Raw genomic sequence first — 12,717 nt, 5'->3', positions numbered from 1 at the left:
CCCACCCCAACCCACCCCGCCCCACCCATCCTAGCTCCCCTACTCATCCTACTCACACAAACCCTAACTCCAACCCTATACCCCACCCCACCCCACCCCACCCCACCCCACCCCACCCCACCCCACCCCACCCCACCCCACCCCACCCCACCCCACCCCACCCCACCCCACCCCACCCCACCCCACCCCACCCCACCCCACCCCACCCCACCCCACCCCACCCCACCCCCACCCCCACCCCACCCCCACCCCCACCCCCACCCCCACCCCCACCCCCCCCCCCACCCCTACCCCTACCCCTACCCCTACCCCACCCCACCCCACCCACCCCACCCCACCCCACCCCTCCCCTACCCCATCCCTACTCCAACCCCATAAACTAAAAGATCAAACCAGAAGCTCATGCACATCCCCAAAATGCATAGTGTACATGTACATGTTATACCGGTATACACACACGTACATGTTATACCAGAATACATGTACATGTAACAATTAAAAACTTTAACATTTCCTTGAATTAAAATTCCTCAATAAAATCATAAAATTTACTGCAATGATATGAACCTAACTGAAGTTATAAAGATGATACATGACAACTGCATTTAATTTTTTTCCCCAAGTTAACTAGAACCAAAAACTTCAACATTTTTATCTGAACGCGGACGGCCGGACAGACGGACGGACGGACGGACGGACAGACGGGCGCCCGGACAGACGGACGGAAATTGGTATTACATAGGCTCGCATCTGCTTCGCAGCTCGCCAAAAAGGAGAAATGAAAAAAAAAAAAGGAAAAAGAGATGCAAAGCCATACTGCTGTTAATTTGATGGGTGGGTGCAAATGCTCCCCTGCTCACGCTCGGAGAAATGATAAATTGACGTACTATAATAAACATTTGTTTTGCTTCCCCCCCCCCCCGGAAAAAAATCCTGGCGACTCCCATGGCCCAAAGGATGAAGTTAAGGTTAATTTATCATTTTCCGCGTTTCCTAATATCAGAGATTAACATCATGGCCATTCATAGCCACTCCCTTGCTTGTTCTGCCTCAACATCTTTATTGGATGCGCACGGTACGGAAGGAATTGCTGTTATAACAAGCCCAGTTCTTGAATTCTCCCCTTCTGTCCTTACATGTATATATATATATATTTTTTAAATCTAATTAGGCCTTCATCTTTTCGTCTATTCAAATTGATACATTCGTTATCGATACAATTAGGTGGATATGTCTTTCACTATAAGTACGACCTCCAAAACAACTAACAATAGCGATTATAATTGGCATACCGGCAAGGCACACGCACACGAGATATGTAGTAATTATGATAATGAGCGCGCGCTGACGTTTGCATCTGCGTGGAGCGCGCGCGCCACTCTTCACTGCTCCGGCAAAAAGTCAATGATGTACAGTATAGGGCTGTCTGATAGACAATCCTCCTGCTTCCTGTAGCAAGCCAGGAGGGTTGGCCACACTAAGAGTTCTCTGTCAACAACATTAACACGATGTCTGCTCGCCTCTGACAGCCAAAGGACAACAGTATAGTCTAGCCTCTAAGCCTCGGCGATGTTATGAGAACATGAAGTGCTTATGTCATGCATGTGTGCTGTACATGTACACATGCTACTGTCTGATCGCAAAAGCTATATGAATAAGTGGACCATTGAAGACTGCATCATCAGTTCGTCACTCGGGCTACAAGTTGTGGATAGTGAGAGACATTTCTCCGCCATTCATAGAGCAATTTGCTGATGGATTCAACGCAAGGCGATGTGTGATCGATGCTCCGTTAAAATTACATCAGAAACAACGGGCTAAACTGCTTCAGAAATGGTAATAAAATTCTTACCGTTGCATTTGTGGTGTTGTGTTTGAGATGCATGGGTAAATTCACGCTGGGTTTTTACCCTTAAATCCTGGGTAATCTCGAAGTTGCTTCAAAATGGTTTATTACCCCGATTTCTGAAGAATAAAACGATATAATTTTGTGTATTTTCAGAATATCAGAAAACAGATGTATTTATGAGAGACATTATTGCATTGTCTGAAACAGAACCAGAGAAGGAATGGTTGCGAACTCAGTATATATCAATTTCACCCATTTTATTTACATAACCACACTTTATTTTCACTTGATTTGAATGTCATTATCATGTCATTTAATTTTACCAATTGAAGGAATGTTAACAGACGGCTATCATAGAAAAATATATGAAAATCAATGATCCAGTCATTCCACACCTTTTTGCACACACATGCAGAGTGATGTTAAGATATTAGCAAAAGCAAAAACAAAAATGATACACAGATTTGCTGATTATCATCAAAGATGTTTGTTTATCGCAAAATACTGAGCTAAATTTGTGGGATACGGTTTCAATATAAGATTGCATAGAATGAGTTCTTAAGGATCTGAGAAAAATCATTGCAACCCGATCCGATAAAAGAAGGGGGCCTTTTTTTTTTAAAAAAAAACGACTTAATTTTAGAGCGCCATAGATACTCTTATCGGCAATCAAGTAAACAAATTGGCAAAATTATACAAGCTAAGGACCTAAGCGATATGTCAAAATGAGTAATAGTGGCAACCTCCTTTAGAGCATGAAAACGAAATTCGTTATCAAAACGACTTTAAGACTCATTTCGCAGGAGCGTTCACAATGCAAATCGAGGTCTGCATATACGATATCTGATTCTCATAGATTTTCTCAGCATTGACGTCAAGACGAATCAAAACAACATAAAGGCCCGCAAACCTATAGCAAGGATATACTATAGGCTAACAAACAACCTTCACATGTTGAAGTGATATCGAACGCGTGGTAAACTGAATAAGCGATAAAATGGTAAGAGTATCGGTAAAATATAAGATGAGATATTTTGTATGGGAATGACCCAAACACAAGGCCAAGGTCACTCAAACTGTGTGGGCTACAAATTAGAAAGAAGAGACAATAAAAGAAAGAATTTATCTAATCACATTTCGCTTGAATTGTGAGAGATTGAATGTAGAAGGGAAGGGTGATTCTGGTATGGAGAAATCCAAAGAGATGCAGTACGCGGGATAAAAAAAAACTAGACCTCTAGTTTGTTTGCAGTAATATAGCGTTAGGAACTATGGCAGTGAGGTGGCACGCGGGCAATAGACTTTAGTCATGAGTCGGCCATATTAAATTGAAAGCGAGGTCAACTCTTCATAATTGGACAGCGCGAGTGGAAAATGAAAGCAATGAAATAAAGATTCATTACAAATTAATACCGATCTGCGCTAATGAATAATTTAAAATTTGCGATTAAACATACCCTGTAAATCATTAAGCCACATTTAAAAAAGAAAATGAAAGTGAGGCTTGGCACTCATTCCGATCATAAAATAGTCTGGCACCGTCCCTTTCAACGGTTTACAATATATAAAATACAATGGAGACTCGAGGAGCACGATCAAAAATGGCTTCCTTGGGGAAAAGGTTTCGGTATTCCTTAGATTGACTATTAATTTTACACATCATTCTTCCAAGAGTATATCTGCTATTCCTAAGACGATCAACCCCAGCACGGTATCAATTCTATCACGAAGGCCCCCTTCAATGGCGATAGCATTATGCTAACTATTGTTCAACTAGTCCGTCACAGGGCAGTTGCTTGGCACAATCACTTGCAAAATGGTTTCTCCATTGAAGTGGGCCTCATCAGTGTACAGTGTTCACATGCCTGGTTTCGTCCGTACTATTGTGGTTGATATACTGTGGAGATCTAATAACACGGCTGACTGCGCGTTGTTTCATATCATTATATTCATCGCTCCTGCCAATATTGATACACATGGCTCATTTGCATTTCGTCGTACAGTGCAGGCCTATTATTACGTTCGTCTTTTGTCCTTATCAGTGGATCCGTGACAGTTTTGTTTGCTCAAATTGTCTCTATGTGTTTAATCAGTGTTATCGCGATATTTAAAAATACCGGCACGTATTTGTCTTTCAAGATACAGCCTTTGAACGTCTCGTAGAGCTTACGCGCACGTAGGTCATGGAGCAAAAACAAATAAAAAATTATGAGACACGATGGTAATAGTTAGCTCCACCCGTATAGGCATGTTTTCGCACCGGTATTTATGTTTATGTAAAAGTATCACCAGTATTTATGTTAAAATATAAGAATTATCCGGCAGTGTTGTATTCGAGTCCATCACTAGTGCTCACAATTCTTCACAAATCCATCAAAAGTCCTCCAGTGAGGTCACAGGCAATTCAAAAGAATTGTACCAAAGCCATTCCTTACTTTAATTGTTAATGTTCGTCCCCTGTTCCTTGTAACTGGACTTGTGAAATGACTTTTACTTGATTTACTGATGAAGGTACCTGCGTGGTGGACTCGGCTACAGCACTGTTGTCCGACGGTTCTCAACGAAAATATAATTTGACAGAGTTTTAAATTTTGGCAGTCCAATATATTTGTCGGTTGTCACAATTGAAAAATTAACGTCCTAAACGATTTTTGCTTTTACAAATACAATGTATGTAGTTGCCTTGGCTCAATGGCTGCAAACGTTTATTTATTTTTTTTTTTTTTTAAATTTTCCACAATGTTGTCGCGAAATACACAAAATGTTAACAGTATTTTCAGTTCCCCCTAATGGAAAATATATATATGTAGATCACGCTACATGATAAACATAATGCTCTACTTGGACAAACAAAATAGTGCTGGCTTATTAGAGATTTCAAAACATTGAAACGACCCACAAATCAACTAATCCACCTTTGGTAACACACAGGAGTTGCATCCATTTTATGCGCCACAAACATTATGCACTTATCCGCACGAAGCCACTCCACTCAGTCCCTCGTATTTATTCACTTGACAACGAGGTTGATAAATGTATAAAACGTCTTAACTTTCTTAGATCCTTCGGACAGCGTATACCTTTTAAGAAGACTTTCTCCCTGAATTGCGTACTTGTCTTGTAAGCGCTTGATTTGTCCTGACACGCACTGACAAATATCAAATGGTGAAACACAGTCTGTTTCTATTTAGAAGAAGAAAAAATCATGATGGATTTGTCCCCTAAATTCACCTGAACTTCGAGTGTTATGACCTCTTTTAGTGATCGCATCTCTCGTTTTTTTCCCCGTTGTTCTTAACATAAAGTGGATTGACTGATTTAGGTGACATTTTCTTCGTCGTTGGCGACAGCCTTTTGAAAATGAGAATAAGATATCCAGTTGCCTTGGCCAAGGCACGTACACTAGTGTTATTATTTTATAGCCCAGAATCGACGTGAAGATCGAGTTGGTTTATCTATGACTTTGTGCACAGTTACCCCCTCAGCGGTGAAAAGGAGAAACATGGAACAAAGTTATTGGGAGACCATGGGCGCCATCTTGTCTCATGCGCACTGGTATACAAGGGCTACGTCAATATAAAGGTGAAGACCATTTAATAAATTTTCATAGGCACCAACGATTAAAAAAATGGGGCAAAATACGCAGAATTCTAACAAGGGTCCAAGACGTATATAAAATTAAAACTTTTTTTGTATCCTCTTTCACTTTTTGTTCAATTTTGTTTTGGGTTAACCAATGACGTTTAGGTGATTTTTCCTCAGGAGATGATCACCCCTAAACAGCAGTCCTGAAGCCCAGTGGACATTTTGAAGAAGAAAAAATCCTTCCACAAGGCTTCTTTGCAAAATAGAGCAATTTTCTCAGCATTATAAGTTCAAAGATCATCTGAGGTCTGGAACCTCAAGTGCAAAGGTCACAAAACTCTCCAGAAAAAAAACAGAGTGGACAATATACAAATCGTAATTTGGAAGGCGTTTACGTCACGTTTGAGCTAAAGCGCGCATGCTCAGTGTGACGTAAAATATGGAAAAGGACCGGTGTGTTTGCTGCCACCAACGTCTCAAAAGTCTGCCATTAAAGGCCTATTTACTGTCTGCACCCATAACGGGGTTTAAAGGTGACAAGCACACAGCGCATGCGTAATATTGAAACCGAAAGAACGATTTTATAACAACTGTAAAAATTGAAACCGAAAGAACAATTTTTATCACAATTGTGAAAATTTGAATAAGAAAAAAAACTCATATGTTGACCAACTCTGGTCTTCCTGTATAATTATCACCGTTAACTTTTCCAATTCGAATTGTTGAATGTACTGAGCATGCGCATTGTGTTTAAAGAACACGTATTTCAGAAGCAATAAAAACGATCTCGGGCCAATATTGTGATTTTATTAAACACATCCGAACTATTAAAAAAAATCAATGCTTAATGAGAGGCACTTTAAACAATTATGCAGTGTTAGCCTTCAGCTTACATAAAGGCTACTATAGTAACGATTCAATCTGCAAGATTTTCCACACAAAAATCGAAAGTGCGGCTCACGCGTTGCGTTCCCAAGTAACGCAACCGTTATGTACATAGCCCGGCAATCTTTTTTTTCTTTTTGGTCGTTTGTGCAAACGGCAACGTTTTTGCCAATGGTTCCTATTTGATTAATGAACGTGCAGTTGCTGACATGTACATAGGAAACATAGATGTGGGGAAACCTATTAGTCAAGCAGGCTTTAGCGAGTACGGGCATGTACAAACACATGTAGCACGTTTTTCGGCCGGTGTGTTTACTCGAGTATGTCGTTATTAATCATTTCAATATGAAATTCGGGTCATTCGATTCTGAGCTATACAGCATTGTTACAAGAACCGCACAACAGTACATTTCAACAATGCAAAAACTGGAGTGTTAAATTTACACCATTGGTATCTATATAGGACCATCTGATGTTAATTTTTTTCTGGTGTTGTCCTATACAGATACCAAATGGTGTTATATTAACACTACAGTTTTTGCAGTGAAGAAACGCAACAACCGAACATAATTTAAATGCATTTTATTTCGTTGTCAGTTTAAAAAACTAAAGAATCATTATGACGTCAATATCAAAGAATATTCTACTATGCATGAGCTGTTTTTTTTTCGTTTAGGCCTATACATAAATTTGGACTTTGAGAAAACACTATGTTAATGATCAAAAAGTCAAGTTTTTTCAATTTGTTTAGATTAAAAGTGTTATTTGGCCGGAATCAGGTCGACGTATTTTGTAACTATTAATGAACACAAATATAAGCTGTACGGTACTCTTCATAGATTAGGAACAAAGCAAGTATAAACTGCCGAGAAAGGGCCCGATTGAAATCTACAAATTCCAATCCACAAATCCGCAAATCAAAATCCACAAATTAACAAATCCACAAATCTACAAATCCACAAATCCGCAAATTCCAAAAATCCACATATCCACCAATTCAACATTTAAAAATCCACAAATGCCCAAAATCCACATATCCACAAATCTAGAAATCCAAGAAAAACCCCAAAATCCAATAATCCAAACATTCAACAATTCACAAATCCAAAAATCCAAACATTCATGTGATAGCTTATGTGAAATAACGATACCGAAGAGTCTTTGTTCTGCAAATAATTATACCGTCCGTTTTGTTTCAATATTGCGTATCCGTGAACAGAGCAAGGCGATCGATTGCTCGAGAACACTGGTGTTTTCCGGAAGAAGATCGTTTCAACCACGAAAATGACTTTAATGAACAGTTAATGGTTGTTTACGTAGAATTTTTCTTCGCGTTGGTCAAAAGAGGGGAAGCCTTGCATAATAGAAAGAGTACAATATACACGCGAGTGACGCATAATGGAAGCTAAAATGATGATGGCCAAGACAACATGATGCTGCTAAGTGCTAATTAATGAAATATTGTAAACGTTGGAAGCATATTATTATAAAACAGGTGTATACTGCAGCGTCTAACTTCAGTTGTCTATTTTGCTGTGTGTGCATGCATGACGGTTGCTTGGGGGATTTTTTTTGTCACACAATTTCTCCCTACTTAGCCTGAACATCAATGAACGCATCTTTGCCCTTCACATATGCCTACCGTACGGCAGATAGGTGATTGGATTGTGTCTTGTACAAGCATGGAATTGGGTACACAGTCGGAGTCTGTCATGATAAAGATATTTCGCTATAGGGCCATCGCAGATTAGTCCCTTGAAAAAAAAAATAGATAGAAAAACAAGCAATATTCAAAAATTTTCAAAATGGCTACATTTTGCTTGTTATTCTACCTATTTGTTTTTCAAAGGACAAACCTGCGATGGCCCCATAGCCAAATATCTCTATCATGACATACTCTGACTGTGCGCCAACTTGAAATTTCATGCTGGTATATCATGAAATACACAATTACCCCAAATATTTTCCCTATCTGCACCACTATACTACTGCGTGATGCACCTCAGATTTGTACTTGCGAGTGCCAGTAATGGGCTCTGCACTTTTTAACTATCGGAAAGACCCCTGGCCAATTCTTTAGCTTATAGGTTATCTAATGGGTAAGGTTTGTTACTCTTGATCGGAGGTTCATGAGATTAAATCCAGCTGCTCATGCAGGGCAATTGTGTTGTGTCCTTAGGTAAGACATTTTACCTAAATTGCTTCTGTCTCAGCTAGGAAAGGAAAGGGTACTACAAGTATTGGGAGTCACCTGCGACGGACTGACATGCCATCTATATACATGACTTGGGCAATCGAAAATTGTGAACAGTTTTATGCCACGGAAATTATAGCTAGGTAAACAGCGGCCTGGCGAGCCATTATTTGCTCGAAACAGACTTTACCTTCCCCCTTTCCCGCCGCCAGCGCGGCAGTAAACATGTCTCACGTTGTTTTTTCAACGACCTTAGCAAACAGGAACGACATATATTGGATTATTTGCTGACATCAACTTCGAGCGCCCAATATCCGATGTTATAGAACGGCTCATTTGTCGGGATTGATAGCACGGCTGCGAAAGCAAGTTATATCGCTATATGATATACTCAACAACGGCAGTATATTATGGTTTCGTTCAAGATGTGTGTAACAAAGGGCGCTCGTAAGCACCGAGCACTTGTCATCCTCATTATACGCACCAGAGGCAACAGCCCCTAGCAACGGCGGGAGAAGAACCGTTGCCTGGCAACCAATCCAAAATACCTTATCTTTCGGACCAAGGCGGCATAATCATGAGCAGACATGACAGAGAATCTGTGTATAGGATGATATGGTTGTGATGTGAAGGCACTGTGTTCCTGATAAGATAATTATACGGTAGAGTTTTAGTGAGTCGGTATTTTTTTAAAGTAGGATTTTCTTCTGGCAACATGTAAATTTGTATTAAAAATATGAAATCAATGTTCTCAACAGAATTATTCGAATAAGTTTCAAGCCCCAAAAAAGGAGACCAAGTATCACTGCCGTAAATTTAGTCCCCCCCCAAAAAAAAATCAATATATTTATCATCAAACTTGCAAAAAAAATTCAACGCGCCATATTAAAACAGGATTGTTTGAGTGATAGAAAAGTAAGGCTATGTGTTTTTAATTCAATAACTTAATGTTAATTTTAGCCAGAAACAACTGAATGTCAATTTAAAATTCACTCCACATATTTCAGCATGCTACCACATTTTTTTGTGTTCCAAATTATATAACTGACAAATTTACCGTTGCAACAATTTGCTAGAAGTGTTTTTGCTAAAACAAAAAAGTCAATGAACAGCGACGTATGATGCTCCACCTTTTGTCACCTTGCAAATGTAAAAGGCGACGGTTGAAAATTGACGTACGCGTAGCTGTGTTTATTCAAGCAGTTCTTGACATACATCATCATAAATATTTAACTTCTTTTTCCAAGCATCAGCGCATAATCCACTAAATTACTCAGCAGTGTACTCTATACATCGATCAAAAGCAGTACAGGCCGCGTATTCCTATTGAATTTTCTCACCCACTTCCTACTTCATTTCGTTTCAGAATTCTCTGTTCTTCGGATATGATTTGCCGGTGACAGGCTGTTTACTTTGGCGCACTTCCTCCCTACTCTAGTCAAGAACCCCTTCATTGTCGAGGGGTGACTTGGGATTGATGAGCTGCAGCCTAGGGGAAGGAATCCCACCAGATTCTAGAGCGCCATGGTAGGAGGACCCATTGAAGACTGACAGGGACCGAGTGAGAGCGACACGGGCCGATTCACATCCGACGGAAACCTATTGAGACCAACACTAGCCGAGTCACGACCGACAGATACCGATCGTGACCGGCACTGGCCGAATCAAGTTCGACGGGTACCGATCGAGACCGGAGCTTGCCGATATAGGTCGGAGCTGCTTTACTCGAGAACACGTACAAACAACCCATTAACACTATAAAGTGAAACAAATAATGTTTAGTGATCAGTGCGGAAAATTTGAGTCTGCTCATTAGAGGGAATTGCCATTGGCTTTTTAGAACAAGAGCGATGATGCATTTCGAAAGAACTCTCTAACGTCATAACCATGTAATGTTCTAAATTGTTACGTAATAATATACTCCAGAATGCACAGCATGCTAGTGTAGCTTTGCTTCATCCTGATCAATGGCCGTCGGGAAGACCACGGTTACGAGCGTGAAGTTCCGATCTAAGGCCGGAACATGATGACTTGATAATAACGACATCGATAACAAGTTGTCTTCGAGATGCTACCAACAAACTCGACGCCCGTGGTATCCACTGCAGGACCTACAACACCGATCAACCCGAACGCGCAGGAGACATGGCAGATTGCCCTTCAGGTTTTGACTGCCGCCATCATGTGGCTGATGGCGGTCTTCGGCAACTGCCTGGTCATCCTAGTCGTCAAGCGGAGCAGGCGCCTCCAGAGCACCACCAACTACTTCGTGGTGTCACTGGCCCTGGCCGACCTCTTAGTGGCGCTGTTTTGCCTGCCCATGGTCCTGATCCGCGTGATCAGCCAGGAGTGGTTGCTGGGCAACATGCTCTGCAAAGTTGTTCGGTTCACGCAATACATGACGCCTAGCATGACCGTACTGGTGCTCGTGGGTATATGCGTGGATCGCTTCTACACGATACTGTACCCACTAAGTTTCAAGATCACGCGCGGGAAGGCCAAAAAGATCATTCTCGTCAGCTGGTTTCTGGCTATAGTTTTATCCTGCCCGACTTTCTACTTCTTCGAGGTGAATCAAAGTTTACCATACCCTTTCTGCAACACGTACATCGCGTACTCGCCCGGTGGTATCATGTACACGGCCTTTGTCATGTTCGTGGAGTATTTACTCCCCCTGTTAATTGTCTTCGTCATCTACGCGAGGGTTGTGAGACACATTTGGCGCGTGGGGATCAGAGCTGGGCGCGCGCTGCAACGGACCACAAACGCAGTGCCCCGCACCAAAGTGAAGACTGTCAAGATGTTGATGATCGTTTCCACTGTGTACTTCGCGCTGTGGGGCCCGTTCTTCATTGCACAGCTCTGGTTCGCCGCTAGTGCTGACTACACACCTATTCCTGAGCTTTACATCGCAACCGTGTGGATAGCCTTTGGATCCAGTGCCTCCAACCCCATCATCTACAGTTACTACAACCCGAATTTCCGGAGGGGTTGCCGCGAGCTGTTCTGCATGTCCACCATGAAGTGTTACCGTAGCAACACTTACGCCATAACAACCTCCACGCGATTTGCTAAGAGGAATCACGTGGGCGTGGCGCCCATGGTCAACTACTCGGCCGAGCGGATGAGGCCGCCCTCGCCTTACAGGACGTTCGACAGGGACATGAACGGGGACAAGAAATTAGCCTGGCCCCTGCCAACCGCTGGCCAGTCAACTTACTTATGATCAACGAATGGTCGTCGGGGGAGAAAAATGTGCTACTCTCTGTTAGACTGCCTCTCGGGTCGTCCACTCACTTTCGCCTTACGGAATTCGGGCGATTCAAAATGCAGTGCGCCACCAAGAGTTTGCCATGGAGAGTCAACTTTTCAAGTTTACGGTCGACAAAACATGGCCCATTTGAATGAGTGTCAGTAGACAATTTGAGCTAATTTGTTATAGATTTGGGCATAGCGTTCTGCCGCCTTATTAAAAATCACCATATTGATACAAAGAAAAGAAAAGGGCAAACATATACTCGAATCATACCGGAAAAACGAACAATTTCAAATGTCCCGCGCTGCGAATTTGTCGACCGTCTCCCACAATGCACTGGGAAAAATGAACTCTCTTTGGCAAACTCTTGGTGGCGCACAGCATTGAGAATCGCCCGAACCCACAACCCTCAGCTTTACCCACAGACCACGAATCCAGTGCCCTTTACCACGAGGCCACAGCACTCCACAAATAATAACCTCCTCATTTATAATAACCTCCTCACGACCCTGTTTTACACTCGTTCCAAGAGATTCTTGCTCCAAAGTTTGGGGTCTAATTCCTGTAAGCGTAGAGGCCTTTTAATTCGTCTAAGGTGTCAATAATGGGATCACCTTTGGTACCATTTTGATTCCCAAGCCGGGTGTGATTTAGTAGGCCTACAGACAGTTTGCAGAGGGGCAATCTTGGCGGGTTTTGGTATGTCAAGTCAGTGACTATGAATAACATAATACTCATCTCTTTCAGAGCATACCAAAAAACAAAAAAAAGTTTCCTCCGAAATGGCCGCAAAAAAAAGAAGATGTACTAACGATGGGAATAATGTACACGGGGAATTGATAGTACTGTCCACAAATCACATCGCAAAGTAAGGCAAATATTTATTTTGTTAAATGTTAATAATAATAATAATAATAATTACTCAAGGCGCTGGTAATTATGTCTATT

At 41.6% G+C, this 12,717-nt stretch overlaps 1 protein-coding gene across 1 annotated transcript; it reads left to right on the top strand.

Moving 5' to 3' along the window:
• The first annotated feature begins 1,344 nt into the window (after positions 1 to 1,344).
• On the top strand, positions 1,345 to 11,905 carry LOC119721171 (probable G-protein coupled receptor 19). Its single transcript, XM_038191065.1, has 2 exons — positions 1,345 to 1,836; positions 9,880 to 11,905. The coding sequence occupies exon 2, from the start codon at positions 10,582 to 10,584 to the stop codon at positions 11,737 to 11,739; it is 1,158 nt and encodes a 385-aa protein (XP_038046993.1). The 5' UTR covers positions 1,345 to 1,836; positions 9,880 to 10,581; the 3' UTR covers positions 11,740 to 11,905.
• The last annotated feature ends 812 nt before the right edge of the window (positions 11,906 to 12,717 follow it).

This window comes from Patiria miniata, unplaced genomic scaffold (genome assembly GCF_015706575.1).
Source record: "Patiria miniata isolate m_02_andy unplaced genomic scaffold, ASM1570657v1 HiC_scaffold_1, whole genome shotgun sequence".
NCBI classification, from domain to species: domain Eukaryota; kingdom Metazoa; phylum Echinodermata; class Asteroidea; order Valvatida; family Asterinidae; genus Patiria; species Patiria miniata.
Note: the sequence above shows the minus strand (reverse complement) of the source record. Positions and strands in the feature narration are given on the sequence as shown.

Bases quoted from the DNA above. Each gene is read 5' to 3' on its own strand.
- LOC119721171 (XM_038191065.1), top strand. From the start codon at position 10,582: ATGCTACCAACAAACTCGACGCCCGTGGTATCCACTGCAGGACCTACA.